We start from the raw sequence: 27,415 nt of genomic DNA, 5'->3' as shown, positions 1-27,415 counted from the left end.
TATCTGTCATCTTTCCTCATGAAAATTTTCACACAGCCACAGGCTCACGATATGAACTAGATTCAACAAAGATTTTGCCATGTTTACTTAATACATATTTAAGTGTATATATGTATTTTTCTGACCATAGAACCATTTCAAAGTATGACGTGGCTCATTTTTAATTTTTAATTTAAAAATTTTTAATTTAAATTCCTTTAACATATAATGTATCATTAGTTTCAGAGGTAGAGGTCAGTGATTCGTCAGTTGCATGTAACACCCAGTGCTCACCACATCAAGTGCCCTCCTTCGTGCCCATCGCCCACGTTCCCCTCCCCTCCAGCAACCCTCAGTTTGTTCCCTGGAGGTAAGAGTCTCTCATGGTTTTTCTCCCCCTCTGATGACTTCCCATTCAGTTTTCTCTCCCTTCCCCTGTGATCCTCTATGCTGTTTCTTAAGTTCCACGTATGAGTAAAATCATATAATTGTCTTTCTCTGATTGATTTATTTCACTTAGCATAATCCCCTCTAGTTCCATCCACGCCGCTGCAAATGGCAAGATTTCATCCTTTCTGATGACTGAGTAATATTTCATTGTATATAATTACACCACATCTTTATTCATTCAGCTGTGGATGGACGTCTGGGCTCTTTCCACAGTTTGGCTGTTGTGGACGTTGCTGCTGTGAACATTGGGGTGCAGGGGCCCCTTCGGATCACTCCATGTGCATCTTTGGGGTAAATACGTAGTAGTGCAATTGCTGGGTCGTAGGGGAGCTCTATTTCCAACTTTTTGAGGACCCTCCATACTGTTTTCCAGAGTGGCTGCACCAGCTTGCATTCCCATCGACAGTGCACGAGGGCTCCCCTTCTCCACATCCTCGCCAACACCTGTTTCCTGACTTGTTAATTTTAGCCATTCTGACTGCTGTGAGGTGGGATCTCAGTGTGGTTTGGATTTGTATTTCCCTGATTTCGCTCCTTATTCTTTTTTTTTTTTTTAAAGATTTTATTTATTTATTCGACAGAGATAGAGACAGCCAGCGAGAGAGGGAACACAAGCAGGGGGAGTGGGAGAGGAAGAAGCAGGCTCCTAGCGGAGGAGCCTGATGTGGGGCTCGATCCCACAACGCCGGGATCACGCCCTGAGCCGAAGGCAGACGCTTAACCGCTGTGCCACCCAGGCGCCCCTCGCTCCTTATTCTTAATAATTCTGCGTACACAGCCTAAGAAAGCAGCACTCTGTTACCTGTCAGCACACCAGCACACCCAAGATTTACAATTAACAACTCCCTTAAAACCTATTATCCAGCACAGATTCAGGGGTACCCCCAGTGACCCCCAACACTATCTTCACAGCTGCTGTCCCTCAACTTAGGACTAAGCTTCACCATTGCCCTGGGTTCTGTCTCTGAGAGAACAGGCCCCACGTTTGTTTTCCCATCGGTGTGCTCAAGCTGATGAGACTGGGTGAGCCGCTTACACGGTATCTTCTTCCTCATGGTCTCATGCAATTTGTTCCTCCTCCTCCAGGCCAAGAGCGCGGCCACCAGGGACTCTGTGCAGTCCACACAGCACCACGGCCAGACCCGAATGCCGGGCCACCGCTCCAAGCCCCACGTACGGTGCTTTGAGGACCTCAGTGGAGGACCCCTGGGCTGCAGAACGGCGGTTCTCTAACTGGATCGACCCTGCCTACTAATGAGCCAGCACTTTTCCATAAACAAGAATGTTCCCTCACCTGAGGGGATGACCTGTGGTTCCTCCATGGAGGGCAGGGCGATAATGATTAACTCTCGTGGGTACTGAGCTGGTGTGATGGTCACTTCTGCTGGTGGCTCCATATGAGCCATCCCACGTGGGTATTTATTTATTCAGTATTTGGTAACCTACCACAGTTACTCTCCTTCTGGATGCAAAACTGAAGAGACACTGCCTGGGCTCCTGCCCCTGGGGCTGGTGACAATCCCGCCTTAGTGACAGGAAGCCGCGGAGCGCACAGCTCGGCGGAACAGGTGGAGAGGACAGTCCTGTCGACTGATACACAGAGAATGCACGTGCGCCAGTGTTGTAGGCTACAAGGAAAATCTACCATGGAAAGCAGGCATTTGGAAAAAGGTGTTTTATATTAAAACCTATACCCAGCAGAATAAACGTGACGTTGAAAGGTCTAAAACCACACGCAAATACTAAGAAACCGAGAAAGACCGAGGCAAGTGGCTATCTTTCTGTCTTTACCAGGCAAAGAGGTCTTTGTGTTCCACCGAAAACTTTGACGTACAATTCAACTTAAATTCTAAGTCTGTTTTGGCTTTTTGCTAACGATAAAGCAAATTGGATAAAACTAAAAAAACAACACAAGGGCCGTTCACAAATAAAATAGTGTGATTTTATTCTTTTTGATTTTGATGTGTTTTTGTCTTTAAACCAAGTTCCCATCTGTACACTCTAAGAAAATAAACAATAGGAAGCCAGTCTCTGCTCACTTCCTGGAGGCAAGCAGGGCAGGCGCCTGTCACTCACGAGTGCGCACGTCACCTTATGAAGGTAAGGGGCTGAAACACATGGAAGTCACAGAGAGGATGCTCCATCTGGCTTGGTAGCATTGCACAACGATGAGAACACTCAATGAACGGCACTCGGGCTGGCATCTCAGGCACATGCAGAGACCGGGCACTGACTGTACGCCACGCCACGCCATGCCACGAGCCTTCCTTGGAAAAAGGGAAAAAGTATATCTTTTCCTCAAATAGAATTGTCATAGGTAAGAGCCACAAGGATTTTATTCATTGTTTAATCTTCTGGCGGCAGGATTTCTTTGAAGCGGAATCTAAAAATAAATAAAAATGACATAAAATAAAATCTAAAAAAACAAAAAAGACGTTAGAAGTCTTTGTGTGTCTTTTAAGAAGAATTTCAAAATTTTGAAACAGTGCCACTGAATTAATCTCATTTCTGGTAAAAATGACAATTAAGGTATACAACGGTTTAAAGTATGATGGTAAAGAAACCCCAGACCACGTGCTGGCTGGACCATGATCTTTGTGCCGTGTGTGTGTGTGAGGGGAGGAAACTGAGGACCCAGCGAGGGATGAAGCAAGTGGTCCCCACGCTTCCTGCTAAGGACACTGTCCACACGTCCGAGGCGCCTTCACTCATGCTGGTCCTTCTGATGCTGCTGATGACGTCTGATTACGAAGACTGAAACTAACACCACGGACTCAGCCGAATGCTACAGGCGTTGCTATGTTATTTTACGTTCCTTGTGTGTATTATTGGAAAAAACGAAGAAGAACTCTGTTACCTGGAGGCGCCCCTCCCAGTCTTTGCTGGATCATTTCTAAATGATGGATATATTCCGTCAGGGAATGCTCAGGGTCTTGAGAGGCTGTCAGGGATCTTTCTGATCTTGCATTTGGGGATGGAGTGGATCTTCAAACAAACAAAGAGTGAAAGTCAACGGATGGTGAACGCAGCCAGCACGCGGACAGGCGGTGGGGTACAGGGTGAGCCAGACGGTCATTTCCTTCAGATCCTTTCTCCACCACATAATAAAAAGTAAAGTGTGTGTATTTGTGGGTGCGTGTATGTATATACGTGTGCATGCTATCTCTACGCCCAACTTGAGGCTCAAGCTCATGACCCTGAGATCAAGAGTCACACACTCCACCCACTGAGCCACCCAGGAGCCCCAGAACTAAGGCATTTTTTTAAAAAGTGGTACGAATGCTTAAAAAACCAACTTCTAGGAATGCCTGGGTGGCTCAGTTGGTTAAGCGTCTGCCTTCGACTCAAGTCATGGTCCCGGGGTCCTGGGATCGAGTCCCGCATCGGGCTCCCTGCTCAGGGGGGAGTCTGCTTCTCCCTCTGCTCATACTCTCTCATGCTCACTCACTCTCTCAAATACATAAAATCTTTAAAAACAAAAACCAACTTCTATAAAATGTCTCAGAGTTAAAATGAGAAAAAATTATTGCACATTATTTATTTAAAAAGGTTTATTTATTCAAGAGAGAAAGAGTGCATTCACGCATGAGGGCGGGCACACCAGGGGAGGGGCAGAGGGAGAGGGAGAATCTCCAGCAGACTCCGTACTGAGCATGGAATCCGATGCTGGGCTCAATCTCACGACCCTGAGATCATGACCTGAGCAGAAGTCAAGAGTCAGACATTTAACCGACTGGGCCACCCAGGTGCCCCAACAATGTTACTTAATTCATGAAATCTTCAAGTATAAGTGCGTTACCCCAACTAGATTACGCAGCTCTTTCCCTCAGACTCCCCCCCCCCCCCCGCAGTGCCCTGAGGGTGACCCAACTACCCACTGACCTTTCCTTGATCACCCCAAACTGCCCTCGTCACTTGGGGCACAACCCGCCCGATCCAGTCTACGCAGCACGCTTCCTCCAGGTCCTCTGCTCCGTGTTCTTCATTTTCTCTTCAGGGTAGGCACGTGCCTGACTCATCCTTGCACCATCCACATAAAAGAGGCCTTGGCTGCTACAGACTCTTCTGAAAACCATCACCACCCAGACACCGGGTGCCCTAGCCACCGGACCAAGAATCTCTGCCTTCCCCAGAGAGCTGGGCCTCCGGGCCCCCAGGGACTCATGTGTAGTCCCTGTCTTGCTTGAGGCCAGGCCAAAGCCAGAACTTCCAAAATACATCTCCCTGAGGAATCCCACACGTCGGCAGGACATCATCAGCGCAGGAGATCAAAAGTCAGCCACACACTGAGCTGGAGTGCACGTCTGCGCCTGTGCGTACGTACGGCCTCTCCGGTCAGGACCCCAGAGACCGTCGTGCTCAGAAGTGCGGTGTGCACAGAGATGCCACCGCCAACCAGGGCAAGGCATGAAGGCGCACACGCCTGTGCGTCCTCCCATCCAGTCAGTAGCACCTGTGGAGGACAGTGCTGCCACCCTAAGGGCAGAGCACGCTTTGGAAAGCACGCTCGGAGAAACAGAAGACTCTGGACGTGTAGACAAACACCCGCAAAGACACAAACTGACTTCGCTGTGTTACAAATCTTGGAAAAATCATGGTTGAGAGAGCAAAATAAATGACTTGTAACCAGAGCCCCTCATCCGGCGTGTGAGTGGGGTGTTCACATGGTTCACTCTGCAGAAATGAAACCCCAGGCCTGTCTTTCACGATAATACCCGGATCAGAAGCCGCAGCCACAGCCACACCCCCTCCTCCCACCGCGGCCTTGGGCTTGCCAATCTGCACAGCCACGGCTCAGCCCGCTGAACCCCGATCACTGCAATGTTGAAACAAACTTGCATTCTACCATCCAGCCACAAGGTCTCTCGCTGTTTTCGCCGAAAGGGGCTTTTTCCCCCACAAGTAACCTGTGGATTTCAACTGCCAACTGAGTAGTAAGTAGAGAGATGACACCATGTGTGCGAAACACCCAAATCCCATAGAAAAGAGATCAAGTCAGTCAAGCCCACGCGCACGTTTGGGTAGGGGCCCAGCGGCTGGAGACAGCCCCATGCACAGCGGCTTGCCTGCAGGCCCGTCTATGGAGGAAACGCAGTCTGGAAGCATACTCACCTTTCCCTCCCGCATGGGGAGGCCTTGGGCACATGGTCCCCGGCGTGGCTGGAGGACGCATCCCGGGTTGGTGGGGATGTGCTGGTTTTGGGTGGAGGCTGCTGCCGTGGCACCAGGAATCCTTCCCCCACAGCCATTGAACAACAAAGGGATTAGGAATAGAGACGAGTGTCTTTTAGTAGGAAGGCCCCTCTACCAAAATTTAAAGTTTATAAACTTTTAAGAGTCTGCATGGCAATTTCAAAACATTTTTTAAATACTCAATTTATAAAGGTTATGTTTTAAAAAGCTCTAGAGAAAACCTGAGTTTTGATCACCTGTATTCTGCCCCTGCAGGTCTGACCTGACCCCAGCATCCACAGGGGCAGCGCCCCCAGGGGAGCGCTCTGTGAACTCGCAGAGCCAGCGGGGTGCTCTCCACCCACCACTCACCCCCCCACGCTTCCCCCTGGCTTTGAGGAGGGGGCTCTGGAGGAGTGAGAAACAGAACCCTGAGACCACCAGGTGTACCTGGTGTGGGAACAAACTCTCCTAAATACCTGAAGGCCCAAGTAACAATTGGTGGCCGGGGAAGCCCAGCTGCTGAGGGTCTGTCTCCCCTCCAGGCACCTGAAGCCCCTGCAGGACCAGGGGCCGCGTCCCGCTGTGAGTGGGGAGTTCTCTGCACACGTTTACACTTGGGGCAGAGCCCCATGGAAGGCCTGCTCTTGGGCGGCCAGCCCAGGCAGTGGAGCTCCCAAAGGAGAGATGTAGCCCTGAAGCGAACCTTTTATTAAGCCTGAGTTATTCACCTGTATCTTTAGCACTTCTACCTTGTTTCAACCGTTAAATGGTCTTCCCTGCGCTTCCCAACATTGCAACCACCTTCCATCAGAAGCCACCTTGCCTCACTGATGGCCCCACTAGCTGAATGTACGGGTTTCCTGTGTGCTTTACTGGGCTCCCACTGGGCCCACCTGGACGGGGCGCTCGGCCTGGCACAATGGCTCCTTTCCGATCTACCTCTTGCCACTTCTTAACCAAGAAACGTAATCTACAAAGAAAACAAAGGACACAAAACATTGGAAACCAGAGCAAAACAGTTGTGAGGAAAGAACTGAAAATCCAGACATGACCGACACCTGGAATCAGACTCGGGTGGGACCCCACTGTCTGCGGTGACCTTGGTGCCCATGCCGCCAGCACCTTTCTGGCCACGGTGCCACCCTGATGCCCACCAGCCCGGGGTCTCACAGACCCCAGTTCTGAAAGTCTGCAATACCTGCTCCCTACCGCCACTAGACGGCTCAGGATAAAAGGAGCAAGACAGAGGCCCTTGTCCTTGGTGTTCTTGGTCAGACAGGGAGTGGGGGTGTCAGGGTGAGGAGCGCCAGAGGTCGGTGCCCAGAGTGCAGTGATGCAGGGCTCCCTGGCCCCTCCTGGGACAGCCCCTCCATGGCTTAGTGGACGCCCTTCAGAGACAGCCTTCCTGCCAGCTGCTCCTTCTAAGCACCGCTGCCTCTCTGACCGTGCATCCTCCTGGAAGACACGTTCTGATTCTCACCAAAACCACAGCTGCTGAAAATGCTCTGCCCCTTGACAGGAAGGCTGAAGGCAGGGCCTGGGCCTGGTCACCTGCCCCACATTGCATCTGGCAGGCTTCCTGGCACAGGGCATTCTCTCCAAACATGAAGGATGGATGGATGGACAGACAGATAGGTGATGGGTGGGCAGTCTGTGGTCAGAACTCAGAGATGAGGGGATGAAGTGCCCTGAGGCTGAGGGCCAAGAGCCGGAGAGCAAGGAGGCCAAGCAGCCTCCCACCTCTGCTGGACCAGACAAACATTTGTGGAAATTCGGCAAATCTTAAAATTATAACATAAAATGGATTTTCATCACTCTTAATTCTGAACGGGTCAAAATTCCCATTCATACCAGTCTCACATACCTGCCCCCAAAACGACACCCTGTGTCAACAACACCTGGGACACTGAGCGGTGCCTGGGACTGGCGGGACCCGCATGCCCTGCCCTCCCCCAGGGAGTGGGCTCGTAGCCAGGATGAGAACACCACACACGGCCACCACCCCGCATGGCTCCCATGCTCTGGTGGACCTGGCCCCTTTCATGGAGCACACATTTCACTAAAATACAGGCAAACGAAATGTGAAGCCATGAAATGCAGTTTCAAACTCCGACAGATGTGCCTGTCATCAGAAGGAATCCGGACACCAGGGCTGTCGAGGGCAAGGCATTGTTTTGTGAGAAAAAGGCACCTTCTGAAACTAAGGTGGGTGACAGTTCTGCACAACATGGTCTCTTGAAGGCAAGTGTCACTCAGAGGAGAGCGTCATGGTAGAGTGAGACAAGCCCAAATACCCAGCATGCCTCCTGCCCACAAAGACGTGGTGGCGGCACGGGCCTCAGCGCTACCTTAATATTGCGATTACCACCCTGACGGCAGTCCGAAACTTCGTAAAAGGGCGAGATGTGGTAATTTTCTTATCTGCTTTGGAAGGAAATACTCCCAAATGAGCGATCATGGAGAGTGTTTCTTGTTCAGAGTCCTGGAATCCACCAATCAATAGTAAAAGATACTTCTTTTGATAAATCAGAGCTTTTCTGAAGCTTTCTGCTCTCAAATAATGCAGGTACAATTTCTCTATCTGAAAGGGGAACAAAAAAGTCAAACAATCATGAAACAAAGACATCTTGCTGACAGACGTATAGCACGTTTCTACTGTTGTGCTTTATAAAGAACCAGACAGGGGCACCTGGCCGGCTCAGTCAGTGAAGTGTGCAACTCTGGATCTCAGGGTCATGAGTTCGAGCCCCACATGGGGTGTAGAGAGGACTTAAATAAATAAGTATATCTTAGAGGCGCCTGGGTGGCTCAGTCGTTAAGCGTCTGCCTTTGGCTCAGGCCATGATCCCAGGGTTCTGGGATCAAGTCCTGCATCGGGCTCCCTGTTCAGCGGGGAGCCTGCTTCTCCCTCTCCCACTCCCCCTGCTTGTGTTCCCTCCTCACTGGCTGTCTCTATCTCTGTCAAATAAATAAATAAATAAAATCTTAAAAAAAAAAAGTATATCTTAAAAAAAATTAAACTAAAAAGAACCAGACTGTTTCTTCCTTCAGCAAATTGTTACAGAAGTAAGCCCTGCATGACATCTGTCCCCAGGGACAGCCCTGCTGGGCAGAGTTTGACAAAAGGCAGACCAGACATCCTTTCCAAGCCTCAGAGGAGACCCCCTAAAGGCCCCATGAATCTGACCACTAGGTGAGGTGCACACCCGGGGTGGGACGGGGTCTCGTCGCTAGGCCCTCAGGACATCTCGGGGGTTGTGGGAAACCCCTGAAGCCATACACAGAGGAGTACCCTTATATCCTAATATTCTAACACACATTTTTCTCTCAAGAGAGGGCTCAGAGCTCGTACCCCACGGGCAAACACAATGACCAACGAATCCCCAGTCTGGGTGTTTTCAGGCTGTGGAGACTGTTACCTAATATGATTCCAAGCCTGACACCCTTAACTTGTGAGCATAGACACAAGATATTTGTACAGAATAACAGCAGGTTTCAAATGGAAGCGTATTCACTTTAACTGCTCTTCTCTGTGACGTCTCAATGTCTCCCTACTGCAAACAGACATACTGGGTGGGCACACGTGTTGGCAGCTATGCTCAGGCAAAGAAGAACCCCACCATCACGAGAATGCTTTCATGGCTACAATGAACAAACCAGGGTTTTTAAAAGTACCAACTGTTACACATCTGTCAGGCCCACAGAACACACCCCACCGAGAGCGAACCCTGTGGACTCTGGGTGATGACGACCTGTCAGTGCGGGCTCACTCAGGTGAGGGTTGTCAACACTGGGGGACAAGAAATATGTGGGAACTCTCTGCACCTTCCCCTCAATTCCGCTGTGAACCTTGAGCTGCTCCAGAATTACAAAATTCCCCCACCCTTTTTTTAAAGAGAGCGTGAGTGAGCATGCAGGGGGGAGGCAAGGGGAGAGGAAGAGAGAATCCCAAACAAACTCCCTGCTGAGCACACAGCCTAACATGAGGCTCAATTCCAGGACCCTGAGATCACGACACCTGAGCCGAAATCAGGAGTTGGGACACTTAACCGACTGAGCTACCCCGACCTCCCTAGAAACAGAAAGTCTTACACATAGATCAAGGGCACAAGTGGATGACACTGTACACGCCCAGCGTGGCCCTCAGGGCTGGCCTTACTTGCACGCTGCAGGTGTTTCCCTCCTCGCGTGCGACTGCTGCGGGCAGTGCTGGGCCTGGCTGTCGCGCTGAGCTCTGCAAAACCGTCCCATCCTCCTTCCACACAGACTTGTCCGGCCTCTGTAACAAACCACAGATGACATCGTCCACACAGCTGCTCCGACAGAAGATCACCGTGAGAAAAACGGCCGAGGGCAGAGTCAGCACCTCTACCCCAGGGTCGGGGTCATGTTCACACAGCTCATTTCTTCCTTGGCTGCTCCCCGACGCTCCGGGTAGGAGGCGACTTGGAGCACGTCTCCCAAATCCCACGACATGGGCCATCCTGGGTCCATCTTTGGCATCTTTTCAGATGCCCGAGCTGTTATGTGGTATCGTCAGATGATTAACTCACGGGTGGTTACTGCGTACCAACTACTGAAATATGACTGCACAAAAGGTATGTTTTTATTAAAAACAAACCCCAAATACTTGTGAAAGAACACCGAATTCAAAGCAATACGCCTGTTGGACACAGTCTCTGGTCCTAGAAATGCTAACTCCTAACAGGTCTGAGTCCCCAGTTCTACCGAAGCACCAAGAAATCGCACACCTGGAAACCTCAGCAGGGGCCCCGTGTGGGCACCGCGGACGCTGAGCAGCTGTCATGACCAGGCAGCACACCCAAACATATGCAGCGTGGCCTGGATACCATGGTGTGTGGAGCACGCCCAGAGCTCCAGTGGGGACCCATTTACAGAGGAGGGTCTCACAGTGAGGACGCAAAGTGGCTGCCACACCGGATGACCAGAGGGAGCTCCAGGCACTTGGGCCACATGCACGGTGACCTCCATCCTGCAGTTTGGAACAGGAATCAAAGTCAGCCTGGTCACACCAGCCCCCAGCTCCAGGGCACAGGAGAAGCCTGTGACAGAGGTGACCCTGTGGAAGGGCTCTCACAGAACCCCGATGAGGAAGGAGAAAAAGACTAGATGTTTGTTTTCATGGTCCTAAAACACAGCCTGGTCATTTGTGGAAAGAGACTCTCTAGGAATCAAAGTTATCTTGGACACGAAGGAGAAAATGTTCCAATTCACTCTCGGCCTGTGATTTACTCATTACAAATATTTACTTTTCAGGCGCACCTGGGTGGTTCAGTTGGTTAAGGATCTACCTTCAGCTCAGGTCGTGATCTCATCAGAGTCCTGGGATCCAGCCCCACGTCAGGCTCCCTGCTTAGTGTGGAGTCCGCTTCTCCCCTCCCTCTGCCTTTCCCTCAGCTCAGGTCGTGATCTTATCAGAGTCCTGGGATCCAGCCCCACGTCAGGCTCCCTGCTTAGTGTGGAGTCCGCTTCTCCCCTCCCTCTGCCTTTCCCTCAGCTCAGGTCGTGATCTCATCAGAGTCCTGGGATCCAGCCCCACGTCAGGCTCCCTGCTTAGTGTGGAGTCCGCTTCTCCCCTCCCTCTGCCTTTCCCTCAGCTCAGGTCGTGATCTCATCAGAGTCCTGGGATCCAGCCCCACGTCAGGCTCCCTGCTTAGTGTGGAGTCCGCTTCTCCCCTCCCTCGGCCTTTCCCTCAGCTCAGGTCGTGATCTCATCAGAGTCCTGGGATCCAGCCCCACGTCAGGCTCCCTGCTTAGTGTGGAGTCCGCTTCTCCCCTCCCTCTGCCTTTCCCCCATGTGTGCTCCCTCTCTCGAATAAATAAAAACTTTAAAAATAATTCAATATTTATTTCCTCCAGTGAAAGCAAAAATTAACAAGTTGGACTATATCAAACTAAAAAGCTTTTAAACAGTAAACCATTAACAAAACAAATAATATATCCAATAGGGAATGAGCATCCAAAATACACTAAAAAACTCGTATACAACTCAGTATAAAAACAACCCAATGAGCAGAAAACCTGGACATTTGTCCAAAAAATACATACAAAAGCCCATAGACACCTGAAAAAATGCTCAACACCGCTCGGCATCAGGGAAACGCAGATCCAAACCACGATGGGATCCCACCTCACACCTGTCAGAGCGGCTAAAAACAGGTCAGGACTCGACAGATGTTGGCGAGGATGTGGAGAAAGGGGAGCCTCGTGCACTGTTGGTGGGACCGCAAGCGGGTGCAGCCACTCTGGAAAACAGTATGGAGGTTCCTCAAAAAGTTAAACATAGAGCTACCCCACGACCCAGCACTTGCACTACTAGGTATTTACCCAAAGAAAATTAAAATACAGATTCAAAGGGTCACAAGCACCCTGATGCTCACAGCAGCATTATCCACAAAGCCCAACTATGGAGACAGCCCAGCCGTCCATCGACAGATGAACGGATAAAGAAGACGCGGTTCATACACACAATGAAATATTACTCAGCCACTCAAGAAGAATGAAATCTTGCTATTTCTGACAACACAGATGGACCTCAACGGTCTTACACAAAGTGAAAGAAGTCAAAAGTCACAGAAAAATACCAATACCATATCATCTCACTTATATGTGGAATCTAAAAAACCAAACCAAACAAACGAACAAAACAGACTCACAGAAACACAGAACAAATTGGTTGGTGGTCAGAGGGGAGGAGGGCCAGGGGTGGACAAAACAGATGAAGGGGACGAAGAGGTGCAAATGTCCAGTCATTAGGATGAAACCGCGGAGTGAGCAGTGAGGTACACTGTGACAACTCTGTGTGGTGACAGACAGAAGCCAGACTCCCAGCGGCCACGGTTTCGTGACGGATGCGTCAAATCACCGCGTTGTACACCTGAAACTAGTACGTATTGTATGTCAATTAATCTTCAGTAAAATAACTTATTTCCTGATTTCCTTATTAACTTTCATAGAAAGGATAAAAGTGTTCTACTAGTGACTGGGCTTTTAGTCCCATAGGCACAACAGGACGCCTTCGACACGGGACCTCCAAATGCTTCTGACAGGTCCCAGAGAAGCAGACAGGGCTGCGAATGGTGCTAATGGCAGCTTTCATCAAGATTAAAACATGGAGCCGTTATAACTTCTCACACCAGGGGACTCAAGTCCTGGGTCTGCTTAGTGGTTGGACCCTACTTCCCAAGTACAGAGGTACCTTACCCACCAACAGAGCTTCAAAGCAGACAAGCAAAGCTGGATGGAGCTTGAGAACAGACAAATTCACTATTGTACTTAGAGATGTCAACATCCCCCTCGCGGTGACTAAGGACAAGGAGGAAGCAGCTCGGTAAGGCTCCAGGAGATCTGAATGACCTTCATGAGGCCTCCACCAACACCAGAAACATGAAGTCCATCACTAAAAACCTTCCCCCAAAAGACCCAGACTAGGCCCACGTGGTTTCACTGGTGAATTTAAATTAATATTTAAGGAAGAAATAAATGCCAGCTCTAGGAAATCTCTTCCAGAAATTAAGAAGAGGAGGGAACGTGTCCCAACTTATGAGGCCAAAACTAGACAATACAAAAACAAAAACAAAAAAACCCTCCAGATTAACATCCCTCATGAACCCAGAAGCAAAAATGCTCAACAAAATACAAACTGAATCCAACAATACGTAAAAATAGTTAAGACACCATGACTGCCCGGGGCTTTCCCAGGCACCACAACAGAGTCCACATCCAAAAATCAACGTAATACACCCTGTTAGCTAAGTAACCAAGAAAAAAATGCATCATCTTATCAACAGGTGTAGAAAAATCGTAACAAATTTAAACATTCATTCACGATAAAGCCTTCGCAAACTAAGACTCGAAAGGGAACTTCCTCAGCCCCAGGGCCTTGGCATGAGCACCTGACAGATGGAAGCTCTGCCCCTAGGACTGGGAACCCCGCCAGCCTGTGCGAGAGGCAAGAAAAGAAAATCAAAGGTATTCACATTGGAAAGAAAATAAACCCCTATTCACGGATGATATAATTGTCTCCGTAGAAAATCCTACAGAAGGGCTCATCGGGTTGAAAAATGAGGTTAGCAAGGGAAACAGCACAAGGTGAACCTGTGAGCATGGGCCGTGTTTCCATACACGAGCCACGAACAAATTGGAAAACAAAAAGCTCGAAAAGTACTTTTTACAACAGCTCCCTGAAAAATGAAATATTAAGGTATCAATCTAACATGTTTTCAGAATCTGACTGCTGATTGCTACAACGTATTTAAGAGATCGAAACACATGAAAGGACACGCAAGTTCGCAGATGGGAAGATTCAATGAAGCTAAATTCACAGTTACAGTTGCGTAGCCAAGATGTCAATCCTTGCCTAAAACCTTTACGATAGCCTCACTGAAATGTAATTCACATATCATAAAATTTATCCTCTGAAAATGTACAATTCAATGGGTTTTTAATAAATCCACAGAATGCAATGATCACCACTCTGTAATTCATGTTTTCATCATCCCCAGCCCCCCCCCACACCCCCAGCCCCAGGCAACCATTACTTTGTTTTCTGCCTCAATGGTTCTGTGGCTCTGGACAAGCCACGTAAATAGGACCCTACAGCGAGGTGACACAGGCTCATCCACACTGAAGCCCTTAGCAATCTTTTAGTCCTTTTACTGCCAAATAATCCCATTTATGGACATACCACATTTTACTTACTTGTCCATTAATTAATGGACATTTGGGATATTTCCACTTTCAGGCAACAATGAATAATGGTGACAGGAAAGTCTAGGCACAAGTTTTTATGTGGAACTGCTGGTAAGAATGGCCAGACCATTTTTCCAAACCAGCCGGGCCCTGTACCTCCCGGTTCCTCCCACATCCCAACCAACCAACCAGGAAGGTTCTAAAATTTATGTTCAAAAACAAAACAACTAGAATAGAATAGCCAAATAATTTGAAAACAGAAAAAAAATATTGGAGCATTCCCACTACCTGATGCTACCTGGTCAGCAGAACAGAAGAGAGAATCCAGACATACACGCACGTTTGTGGAATGACTTCTGACATCGGTACAAAGAAAAAAAAAGAATCTTTCAACGTGTGCCGTGATAACTGGGTATCAACATGCATACAAACACCCTTGACCTAACTCTCAGACCGAAAACAAAATTGACTCAATATGGATCATAGACCTGAATGTAAAAAGTACAACTACAAAACTCCTGACGGGATCCACACCAAAAAAGTCGACTTTATTAAAATTTATAAAGTTTGTTCTGCAAAGGCTACCATCTTGCCAGAGAGGGTGGCACCGACTGGGAGGAGAGAGCGTACACCCCAATCTGACCATGCAGCCGTGTCCACAACACACAAACAACTCAGAACGCAACAACATCAGAAAACAGTGCAATTTTAAAAGCGAGCAAGGGCTTTAAAGGACACTTCACTGAAGAACATACAGATACCACTCGGCACCTGGCACCACGCTGGTGGAAAACGCACCACCAGCACCCAGAGTGCAGACACAGCAACAGGACTCCCATGTTTTGTTGAAGTTCGGAAGAGGAGTGGTGTAGCCGCTGGACACACGGCGGGCTCCACACTCACGTCTTGGGGACCCCCCCCCACTCCCGGTATTCAGCCCAGAGCAACTGCTTCCAGGACCGCTGTCATCATCCCACACGAGACAACCCAGATACTCTGTTGAGGCACATCTGTGCCCGGAACGCTGCTCGGCAATACGAGCCCAGGATGGATCTTAGGTGCTTTAGGAAAGAAGTGAGGAGCCTCCAGGAGGACACACCGTGTGCTCCCGCCTCTGTGACAGCCGGAAGCGGTGCACTGTGGCGAACAGCCAGGCCGTGCCTGCCGGCGGCCAGAGAACAGCGAGTGCCACTGCTGCGGGTTCTGCTAACACCAGCAGTTACGGGGATCACGAGTCGACCCATGCGTGAAACCTCAAATGACATCCTGCCAACAAGGAGGTTTTTACTGCATGTAAATTAAAAAATCACTTAAAAATTTTTCATTGTAAAAAGAGCAAATCAAATCAAACACAACAACCTAAATAGAAAAGAAATTAAGCATTCCAGGATAAAAGTCTATCAAACTACATAATTAGGTAAAAGTCAGATTTCCTATCACAAACAGGTAAGGAACATTATCTCACAGCAAGAAGCACGTGCGTCCGCGTGTGTGCCCGTGTCTGTGAAGAACGCAGACACGGGGCTGGAGCGCTAAGCTACTGTGGCGCCCCAGGGTGGCTCAGAGCGCACAGCCCAGAGGGAGCCCCGTTTGTGCCGCCCCGCGTCCCGCAGGGAAGCGCGGACTACGCTCCACACGCCGCGAACCGCACGGAAGCGCGGACTACACTCCGCACGCCGGTCCTGCACAGAAGCGCGGACTACACTCCACACGCCGCGAACCGCAAGGAAACGCGGACTACACTCTGCACGCCGGGTCCCCCACGGAAGTGCCTACGTACATTCCGCATGCCGCGCTTCAACAAGTGCTGCTTCAGGGACTTCTCCAGCTGCGACACCGCCCGGCACAGCTCCGCCTTCTCCTGGGTGACTGTGCGCAGAGCTTTTGTCAGGGAGTCATTGTCTTTCAGGAGGACGTCCACCAGCTGGGTCTGTAGCTCTGCTGTCACTTTTTTCTTGAAAGGAGAAAACAAAAATAAATGTATACAAATTTGTTTGTTAAAAGGCATACACGTGCAGGACCTGATGGCTCAGTCGGTGGTGACATGTCTGCCTTCGGCTCAGGGCATGACCCCAGGGTCCTGGGATCCAGTCCCGCGTTGAGCTCCCTACTCAGCGGGAGCCTGCTTCTGCCTCTGCGTCTGCCTGCTGCTCCCCCTGCTTGTGCTCTCTCTCGCAAATAAATAAAATCTTTGTTAAAAAAAAAAAGGTACATTTGTTATTGTGTTTTTTACTGTTGGTTACTTTACATGTTTGGGGTTCAGTGGGAGCTTGTGGGGCTGGGCAGAGTGTCTATCTATGGGACAGAGAATAAGTCATCAACTCACATTTCTTTCCATTCCTCCATGAACGAGACTGCACTAGCAAAGCCAGTGTGCAACAGAACACATTCTGATGGCTCACGGCTCTGTGAGCAGCACACACAGGGAACAGGGAACACCGTGTGTTCATCCCTGAGGGGCCCAACACACAAGTCCCTTAAAACAAGTTCATTATCTCTATAATCAGAGTATTACTCAACCGACAGCTGGCTCCAGACACTGACAGAGGCACTACCTCCTAGGACAGCACGCCCCACATGGACCCGTCATGCTCCGCAGGCACTCGGTTCGCTCTCGTGCTGCCTACACACATGCTGCTTTCACAATAAACAGCAGGATTTCACCACTGCCAAGGAACATCTACCAGGAACCTGTGTCAGCAACCAGGACTTCTAAACACCTTCAGGCGCAGCTGACAGGGAGGTCAGAATTTTCCAGAAGGCCCTCGGGACTTCACTTCTGGCTCAGACTCTCAACTCAGGTGTACACGGAGCAGGCTGGGTCAGCAGGGGCCTGGGGGCACCTGCCCTGAGCACCACAGCCCAGCGCCCACTAGAGGGCACAACCGGAGTACTTGGCAAGGTCACACGGCTTTCCCAGGCCCCTGCTTGTTCTCGCCCACGGTGGGCAGTCAGAGAGTAGAGGTGGCAGGGAGGGGTAAAAAAGGAACCATGCAGGGGGCCCCACCCCTCACCTGGGAAGAGCTGGGCGTGCTCAGCTCAGACTTGAGCTCCTCTAACGTGCGCAGTAAGGAAGACACTGCTTTCTCATTCGATGATGTCCAATCGCTTATTGTCCTGTAAAGATAAACAGACACTGAAAAGGCTTATGCAGACCCCAACTGACAGTTACTCACGGCCACTGGGAACTCCGTGGAAGAAACAACAAATGGGGTCCAACACAGCTCCCAGGAGGACGTGCTTATGACTGCTTCCTTGAGCCATGCTACCCACAAAAGGCAGGGGCTCAGAGCCGCCCTACTGACAGTACCAGCCAGGACGTGACGCAGCGCTTGCACGGACAGTCTGTGAGGCCCAGAAACATCTGGCCACTGACCGCAGACTATGGAGACTCCCTGAGCACTGCCTTCTGCCGGGGTCTGTGTCGGGTGTAAGCACTGTCCAGAAGGAAGGTCCACTCAGAGATCACGCTGCTCTACAAACTAACCCAATTGCAGACGGGAGAACTGTATTTGCGGAGTGTCTGTGCAGACAGGAGAGGGCAAGTATGAATGTTTTTGTTCGCAGAAACACTCCTATCGGTCCCGCAACCATAGAGGCGCACCCCGGTTGTGTGAGCAGCGGTCCTGAGGGCTGTGGGCAAGGCGGACACCATGCGGACATGTTGCACCACCCAACCTTAGCAGGCCCAGGCAGCGCGGGCCTGGCATCTGGCCCAGAACTTCTGGGTGGTGAGTAACTGCAAAGTGGCATGAGGAAAACAGATTCAAAAGAAACTTGGATTTTTCTCTCCTATTAGAATGCAAAAAAATACAATTCTGTCAACGTCTTTCAGGAGAGTGCTGCCCACAGATTCATCAAACACACGGGAGAGACGGAGTCTGCTGCATTAAAATGGGGACCTGAAATCAAGGCCATGCCCCAAACGTCCACATGTGCCCTAACACACGAGGCTCAGATCGCAGGGGAGCAGCCGGTCCTGAGGGGCTCACCTGTCCACCGTCTGGCTGACGAAACTGGTCAGGAGCCCAGCCGCACACAGCAGCTGCTGCCGGACCTTCTCCAGGCTGTGCCGTTCCTCCAGCAGCCGCTCCGCCTCTGGGGACTGGCGAGCCGCCTCCTTCGCCTCCAGGGCCTGGACCGTCCGCTGAAGCTGCCGGATCTTGTGCTCATCTCGCTGGCGCTGCAGCTCCAACTCTCGCTGTTGTCAACGGCAAAACAACAGCAAAGTCCTTCACATGCCTGTTTTGAAAGCAGGAGCCTGAAGCCCAGCCATCACCACGGGCGGCCCCTGTCCGGCATGGGGTCCTGGGGCAGGGGCTGTGCAGAGTCGGAGAGGCAGAACTAAGCTCCGCAGCATCAGTGGTGAAGGCCTGATCTTTATTTCTGAGAACGATCAGGCTTTCACCAGCGTGAGAAGGGGAGGCTGGACACCGAAACAGGAGTCTCCACAGGCCCACGTTCTGGCTTCCACCCTCGGCGCACACATGCATACACACACCAACACACGGACACAGACAAGCACAGGAGAACGTGCACATGCACGAAGTGGAAACGGCCTCACATGCGAAATGCCCTTCACCACGGGGGTGCTGGGCGTATGCTGGGCTCCTGGAGAAATCGGTGGAACGGCAACCAGCTCCCTGCCCAACGTGGGGATCTGCGTCCCCACCAGGGAGACAGAGTGGATCACCCAGTGGAAACCTCTCTGGGCAGCCATAAATGCAAGAGGGCCACCTGGACGAGCTTGCACAGGCGAGGAGGCCTCAGGAAGGGCAGGCAGAGGCGCCATGTCGGGGAGAATCTGGGATACCCAGAACCCAGCCTCCCGCCCCATGGCCCCACACAGCACAGACCACGGGTCCTTCCTGGCGTCATCTCGACCAACGCTCCAGTCTTGGGAGGGTGCGGGGATCATTACTTAGCTATTCTCCAGTTAGGAAAGCAAGGTACCAAGGGACCTACAGGTTTATTTTGTTTAGAAAAGACGAAATTGACCCTGAAACAACTATCTTGGGAGGACACTGTGCTCAGAAAAAGATTCCATAATCCAAAACAAATTAACCATCTATAGCGACCACAACACCAGAAGGGCTGCATTGCGTAAACTCCATTCCAGGGTGCTCACGAGGAACAATTTATTAACTTGGAAAACATTTCCTTTACGTGTTTTAAGCTATCACATTACACTTTTTATTTAATTTTTTTAAATCAAGGTTAAAGCACTTGGCTGAAAACTTTAGAGATGGTTTGGGGGAAGTCCTTAAGAAGCACATGAAGGCTAGAGACACTCTTCCCAGGGAGAAGAGGCAAACAGGCGCGCGCGCACACACACACCCAGGGAGAAGAGGCAAACAGGCACACACGCGCGCACACACACACACACACGCACACACACCCCCAGGGAGAAGAGGCAAACAGGCGCGCACGCACACACACACACACACCCCCCCAGGGAGAAGAGGCAAACAGGCGCACACGCACGCACACACACACACACACCCCCCCAGGGAGAAGAGGCAAACAGGCGCACACGCACACACACACACACACCCCCCCAGGGAGAAGAGGCAAACAGGCGCACACGCACGCACACACACACACACACACACACCCAGGGAGAAGAGGCAAACAGGCGTGCACGCACACACACACACACACCCAGGGAGAAGAGGCAAACAGGCGCACATGCACACACACACACGCACACACCCCCCCCAGGGAGAAGAGGCAAACAGGCGCACACGCACACACACACGCGCACACACACCCAGGGAGAAGAGGCAAACAGGCGCACACGCACACACACACACACACCCAGGGAGAAGAGGCAAACAGGCACACACGCGCACACACACCCCCAGGGAGAAGAGGCAAACAGGTGCGCGCACACACACACACACACACACACCCCCAGGGAGAAGAGGCAAACAGGCGCACACGCACACACACACGCGCACACACCCCCCCCAGGGAGAAGAGGCAAACAGGCGCACATGCACACACACACGCACACACACACCCAGGGAGAAGAGGCAAACAGGCGCACACGCACACACACACGCGCACACACACCCAGGGAGAAGAGGCAAACAGGCGCACACGCACACACACACGCGCACACACCCCCCCCAGGGAGAAGAGGCAAACAGGCGCACACGCACACACACACGCGCACACACACCCAGGGAGAAGAGGCAAACAGGCGCACATGCACACACACACACACACACCCAGGGAGAAGAGGCAAACAGGCGCACACGCACACACACACGCGCACACACACCCAGGGAGAAGAGGCAAACAGGCGCACATGCACACACACACACACACCCAGGGAGAAGAGGCAAACAGGCGCACACGCACACACACACGCGCACACACACCCAGGGAGAAGAGGCAAACAGGCGCACATGCACACACACGCACACAACACCCAGGGAGAAGAGGCAAACAGGCGCACACGCACACGCACACACACACACACCCAGGGAGAAGAGGCAAACAGGCGCACGCGCACACACACCCCCAGGGAGAAGAGGCAAACGCGCGCGTGCGCACACACACACCCAGGGAGAAGAGGCAAACAGGCGCACACGCACACACACGCACACACACACCCAGGGAGAAGAGGCAAACAGGCGCGCGCGCACACACACACCCAGGGAGAAGAGGCAAACAGGCGCACACGCACACACACGCACACACACACCCAGGGAGAAGAGGCAAACAGGCGCACACGCACACACACGCACACACACACCCAGGGAGAAGAGGCAAACAGGCGCACACGCGCGCACACACACACACACACACACCCAGGGAGAAGAGGCAAACAGGCGCGCGCACACACACACACACACACACACGGAGAAGAGGCAAACAGGCGCACACGCACACACACACGTGCACAAAACCTGAACACACTCAGGGGTTCTGTGTCAGCAAGGCCCACTCTGGGCTGTGACTCCCCTCCTTCACAAAACAGTACAGGGTGCTTCCAAGCCACGCACCACCCGCTCCCCGCAACACGTCCAAACTACCCCGCCTCCCCAAGCGGGCGCGCAGTACATGACCATGACTGCAAAGCCTGTGTACCGCAGCATAACACATGCATTGAAAACATCAGGAAAGGAGCCAGACAGGAGAGGCCACGCACCACCTGATTCCTTTACGGGAAATGTCCAGAACAGGTCAATCCAGACAGGAAGAAGACTTGCGGTCGCCAGGGCTGAGCGCTAACGGTATGGGTTCTAGGTGGGGCAATGAACATGTTCTAACGGGGGGTGGCAAGGGGCGCACGACTCTGAGTACTGACAACCACTGATGTGCACAACTTAAGTTGGTGAACTCAATGGTACGTAAACTGTACCTCAGCAACGCTGTTCAAACATACTGACCACATCCCTCACGTGAACTTCCAAAACTAAACTAATTTCATAGCATCTGGGAGCTGACTTATCTTTGTAACACTTAGAAATCTAGAGTTTTGTTTTTATTTTTATTTTTTATTTATTTATTTATTTTTTTTAAAGATTTTATTTATTTATTTGACAGAGATAGAGACAGCCAGCGAGAGAGGGAACACAAGCAGGGGGAGTGGGAGAGGAAGAAGCAGGCTCACAGCAGAGGAGCCTGATGTGGGGCTCGATCCCGTAACGCCGGGATCACGCCCTGAGCCAAAGGCAGACGCTTAACCGCTGTGCCACCCAGGCGCCCCTAGAGTTTTGTTTTTAGAAACACATATTCATTTCTCAAATATTTCATGGCAGGCTAACCACTGAAAAGACCAAGCTACTGCTTTTCGTGTGTTTTTAAAAACTTATTTGGATTTTCACAATTTTTAAAAAAATGTGTGTTTAAAAAAAATTTTTTTAAAAGATATTATTTATTTGACAGAGAGAGACAGCAAGAGAGGGAACACAAGCAAGAGAGGGAACACAAGCAGGGGGAGTGAGAGAGGGAGAAGCAGGCTCCCCGCTGAGCAGGGAGCCTGATGTGGGGCTCGATCCCAGGACCTGGGATCATGACCTGAGCCGAAGGCAGATGCTTAACAACTGAGCCACCCAGGTGCCCCTAAAAAAATATTAAAAAAAAAATATTTAAAAAGCATTTTTAAAGAGGGCAACACAACTGTTAATCCATATGAAGACAAAGGATTTCATTTTCTCAGAAACAAAGGTTTCTGACTGACATAAAATGTATCTAAAAGTAACATTTTATCCAAAAAATAGAAGAGGAACACTTCCCAACCTGTGAGGCAAAAATCATCTGGATAGCAAAATCAGAACCACCACAGCTTCAAAAATACAGACCCATGTCCCTCAATGAACATAGATGCAAAGCCCTTAACAAAAAACTAGCAAACTGAACCCAGCACTATATAGAAAAACGACATCGAAGTCAAGTGGGATTCAGCCCAAGAACGCAAGGGTGGCTCCCCAGATGGAACCTGATCATGGGAAACTCAGCGTCAACAGAATAAAGGGCAAAAACATTGATTCCAAGACCCCAAAAATGTAGATCCAAACTCGCTCATGGCTGAAAATACAGCAACAAAGGAGCCAGGGAGAGACAGACTCCTGAGACGGAGGAAGACGGTGGCACTGAAAGTACAGCAACAAAGGAGCCAGGAAGAGACAGACCCCTGAGACGGAGGAAGACGGTGGCTCCCAAGATGGGCAGGAGGGCATGCAGAAGTCACCCGGACACGGATGGAAGAAGAAAGCCTACTTGATGTGCAGGTGACATGATCTCACACATGGAAACCACAAATACATTACAAAACTGAAAATAACGAATAAGTCTAAGGTTGTAAGATGAACCAACCTTATCGCTATATGCCAGCCAGGGACGATCTGAAAATGAAATTAAGAAGCCAATTCCCACTCACAACAGCATCAAAAAAATCATAAAATACCTGGGGATAATTTAACAATGAGTGCAACACTTATCATCTGAAAGCAATAAAACGTCGTTGAAAGAAATCAAAGACCTAAATTATGTGGAGAGATTTCCAATTTCATGATCCACAGAGGTAACACCATCAAGGTGACAACTCCCCAAAGCCATCTGCAGAGTCAACGCAACCCCCCCAGAATCCCAAGGACCCCGAATATCTAAGACAACCCTGAGAAAGACCGAGGTCAGAGAGTCCCGCTTCTCAACACAGAAACCTGCCACAAGGCTGCGGTGACGAGAGGGCGGTGGAGGACGGACACAGACCGGTGGGACAAAGGAGCGGAACTGGGTCATGGCCCCGCGGCGCGCTCAGCCCCACGGCCGGCTGCTGGGTGGTGACACGGCCGGCGTGCTCTCACCAGTTTCTCCTTGTCTCCGGTCGGCCGCATCTCCACGTCAGCCTGGCCCGGCCCCGTCTCCGCTCTCCTCCTCGTGTCCTTGCGTCCTTCCCGCGCGGCCAGCCTCGAGTGCAAGTGCTCTAATCCCGCCTGCCGCCGAGCAGAACTCTCCCCCTCTCTCCGCAGACCACGCCGCGGCTCCCGTGCTTGGGGGTGCTCCACGGCGGCGGTCTGTGCAGCCCTTACCTCCTTCTCCCTCTCAAGCTCCGCACGGCGCTTCTGCACGTCCGCCTCCAGCTGCTGCTGCACCTGCTCCAGCCTGGCCTGCAGCTCCGCCGCGCGCGACTTCTCGTCCTTCAGCTTCCTCAGCAAAGCGTGATGTGCCGGGGCCTCCCGTGTGCCGCGGCTCAGCTGCTCCGTCAGGAGCCGCTCGTGGCGTAGAGCCGCAGCCAGCTCCAGCGAGCGGCCCTTCTCAGCCTCTAGGCTCCGCTGCAGCTCGGACAGCTGGCCCCGCTCCTGCGCCAGCAGCGCCTCACAGCGCGAGGCCTCGATCTGCAGCTCCTTCTGAAGGTTGTCCTTCGCTGTCTGCTCATGTTTCAGTGCAACACACAGTCGGTTACTCTGAGCATACTGCTTCTCCAGAGATATTCTTAACTCCTATACCAGGGAAAAGACGGGAAAAAGTAAATCAAGAGAGGTGTCAAAACAGTTTTCCTGCCCCAATTTCTGTTCAAATCCCACAAGCTAGCAATTGCACCTCCTCATTCTACAGGTAAAAGCAGACGTAACAGTTCCATGGTCACTCTGCCATCTCCTTCACGGATGGAGCACGTTTTGGAAGCAGCACTCAGTAAATGCACACCCACGTCCTGGGTTCACTCGCCCTCCCTTACAACCACCACACCCTGAACACTCAGACAACATCCTGTTTGCGCTGAGCCACGGTCTCCGTGTGCGTGAAAGATCGCTTCGCTCAGCCCTGGGACTGAGGAGCGCAGATCGCCTGCTGGACACCGGTCCTCTGAGCGGCCAGATGGCGTGTCAGTTCACACATGCAAGTGCCACTGTACACAGAAGCCGGTCACTGCCATTTACGTGGCTGGACACACGCTGCCGAAGTGCTCTGTGCAGCTGGTCTGTGAGGACGCCGCGTCCTCTTCGTGGAGCCAAACACGCAGAGACAGTGGGGGTTACGAGCACCGTCAGTCAAGACGAAGATGCTGCTGCACCAGACCCAGGCTTCGCCGCTGTTACTCCCTGCCGCCCGGCACGTGCCCGCAGGGAGAGCAGGAGAGGGGCCCCGCGGAGAGCTGCCCCCCACCCTGCTGCCCAGGCACCTCCAGGGTCTTGGAGCTCTGGCCCTCCTTCTGCAGGTGCTGTAGCTGTTCCTCCTCCAGCCGGCTCTGCAGGGCGCGCTCCCTCCCGCGCTCGCACTCTAGCTCCTGCAGCGCGGCCTTCAGGTTGCTCTCCTTACTGTCCAGCACAGACCTGCGTGCGGAGAGGGGGACGTGCGGGTCACAGGAGCTCGCCTGGGGGCACACCCTGCAGCCTCCTCAGACACGCACGTGTGCCTGTGCTTGGTGCCCCCCACCCTGCACACCCAGCGCTCCTATCACAATACGAGCACAAACTGCAGCCCACGAGGGCCGCTCTTCCACTTCCACACCAAGAGAAGGGTGGGGACAACTGCGTGACTTCCTCACGTTACTCGACAAAGTCTGTGGACAGGACTGGGGGCCGGAATGCGGTGCACCAGAGCTGGGTTAGGGCCTCTACCTCAGCTGGAGGACCTCCTTCTGCGCCTCACTGAGGGAGGCCAGCAGCCTCTCATTGTCCTGTTTACACTCGCGGAGCTCAGATCTCAAGTCTCTGACGACAGTCTGCTCCACCACCAGGAGCTTCCGAACACTGCTGGCTTTCTCTTGCTCTTCATTCAGGGTTTTCTGTACGTCGCTGGCTATACGTTTCTCCTGCTCGACCTTGTATGCCAGTAACTCCACTGAGAAAGACGTTAGAGAACGTGAGACAGCATTGCCTGTGAACCCAGGGTGAGCTGTACCTGGGACTCCACAAATTAAAAACCACCAGCATGGGGATGGGGATGTATTCACTCTCGGGGAAAAGGGTATTTCCAGGCCTACAGCTGGGACACCGGCCTCCCCACCACACCCTCCAGGCCTCAGGACACCCCACAGGTGCATGGGCAGAGTGGCCACAGAGCCAGAGGACACAACATGGCCCCCCAGGGCCAGCTGTTCAGGCCTGGGGTCTGCCTAAAGGCACTAGTGCGGGTTGGGCAGCGACGGACCGTCCCGTCCCTGTAGTCACCCTGAATCACAACTTCGCCCGCGACTCCTACACTGCGTGCTCCCAACAGAGACAGCCCCGGCCCCAACAGCTTCACTGCAGAATCCTCCCAAAACCTCTCTACAAACCCCTCCGGAACACAGAAGGAAAGACACCTGCCGGTTCTCCACAAGTTGGCACTACTCCAACATCAAAACCGGAAGAAAGAAAACCACAGACCAGTACCCCTCACGCATGCAGATGCAAAATCAGCAAGCCCGGCCCAGAAATGCTCACAAGATACCGTAACACAACCTGAATGCAAGGCTGTGCTGCTGGATGGGTCTGGCCGTCATTCAGCACCCAAGACTGGGAAGAGAAGGGGCTCTGAGAGCCAACAGAGTGTGTGTGCAAAGACCACAACTGGCACCGCGTGTAAGAGTGTGAGATGGAGCACCCCCCCCTCCACCAGACGCCTGCCGCGGCCCTCCGCTCACCAAAACGCTCAAGGGCCTAACCAGGGCAATTGGTAACAAGAGAAGGTAGGTGGAAAAAATAAAATAAAATGCTTTTTATCCAAGGATGATGTGAGCATCTACAAAAAAAAAAAAGTCTAGAAGAACCTAAATTAAACGTAGAAACGTAGGACAGGCAGTTTAAACCTAGCACAAGCGCCAGAGACTCTCAGGCACGGTCCTGCTGGCACCCAGCACTCACACTGACACAGGCTGCCAGGACCCTGGCAAGGCCTCTGCCCCACGCACCACACAGAGTCGTCTCCCTGGCAGTTCTATGAACCGAGAAATGCCAAGGCCAATGGTCCCAGGGCCCAGGGACCTGGAGAGACCGGGATGTTGCTGGGGCCACGGGATCCAGCACTGGGCAGCCCACAGGGGCGTGGCTCACCTGTGCACTACCTCACCCACCAGGTGAATGCCGGTGGGGCACTGACACGAGGGGCGGCACTCACCCTGCCTGCGCAGCTGGTGCTCCTGCCGGCTCCCCCGAGCCTCCGCACTAGTCAGCGCCGCACACAGCTGCTGCAGCTTCTCCTGGTTCTGCAGGTGCGTCATGCGCAGCTGGGCGCGCAGAGCCTGGATCTCGGACAGCAGGCTGCTCCTGTCTGACAGGCGAAGGTGCTCCAAGGACTTCTCCTGCAGATCTCCCCAGAGATGGGGCAGGAAAGGAGGGAGAGCAGGGTCACAGACACAGCTACTTAGCGGGCCTTGCGGCGGAGGAACACACCCTGAGTGGGGCAACGGGAGCACAGAGCGTGTCCCAAGGGTGGGGGAGGCCAGGCCGGAGAGAGCACTGGCGGCTCCAGGCACAAGCAGCCCACCATGTGCAAATCTGTGCCTCCAGCTTCATGGGCACGAGCTTGGTGACGGAGACTCATCCCCGACAGAGTGAGAACAGACTCGCAGAAGGGTACCTGTGACAAACACGCGGTATGGAACACAGGCACAGAGGCCCCGGGGGACCTTCAGACCTCACACACCTGTCTCCTAGGTCTA

At 52.1% G+C, this 27,415-nt stretch overlaps 1 protein-coding gene across 9 annotated transcripts in view; it reads right to left on the bottom strand.

Moving 5' to 3' along the window:
* Positions 1-2,353: 2,353 nt before the first annotated feature.
* PCNT (pericentrin) overlaps positions 2,354-27,415 on the bottom strand; it is a 129,981-nt gene continuing 104,919 nt past the window's right edge. For 7 of the 9 annotated variants that reach the window (XM_045776969.2, XM_045776971.2, XM_045776972.2 and 4 more), the window contains 13 exons: positions 26,872-27,055; positions 25,392-25,614; positions 24,953-25,103; positions 23,637-24,272; positions 18,309-18,517; positions 17,331-17,433; positions 16,097-16,270; positions 9,764-9,883; positions 7,953-8,185; positions 6,498-6,574; positions 5,542-5,662; positions 3,287-3,414; positions 2,354-2,812 (listed from right to left, as the gene is read on the bottom strand). In XM_045776969.2, the coding sequence (XP_045632925.2) occupies positions 2,769-2,812; positions 3,287-3,414; positions 5,542-5,662; positions 6,498-6,574; positions 7,953-8,185; positions 9,764-9,883; positions 16,097-16,270; positions 17,331-17,433; positions 18,309-18,517; positions 23,637-24,272; positions 24,953-25,103; positions 25,392-25,614; positions 26,872-27,055 (2,403 nt within the window). In that variant the 3' untranslated portion in view covers positions 2,354-2,768. The remainder of the gene's footprint in view (positions 2,813-3,286; positions 3,415-5,541; positions 5,663-6,497; positions 6,575-7,952; positions 8,186-9,763; positions 9,884-16,096; positions 16,271-17,330; positions 17,434-18,308; positions 18,518-23,636; positions 24,273-24,952; positions 25,104-25,391; positions 25,615-26,871; positions 27,056-27,415) is intronic. The other 2 variants (XM_045776976.2, XM_045776977.2) reach the window with 1 other exon arrangement.

Source organism: Ursus americanus, chromosome 4, assembly GCF_024610735.1.
Source record: "Ursus americanus isolate L20-20 chromosome 4, mUrsAme1.1.p, whole genome shotgun sequence".
NCBI classification, from domain to species: domain Eukaryota; kingdom Metazoa; phylum Chordata; class Mammalia; order Carnivora; family Ursidae; genus Ursus; species Ursus americanus.
This window is presented reverse-complemented; position numbering and strand designations above follow the sequence as displayed.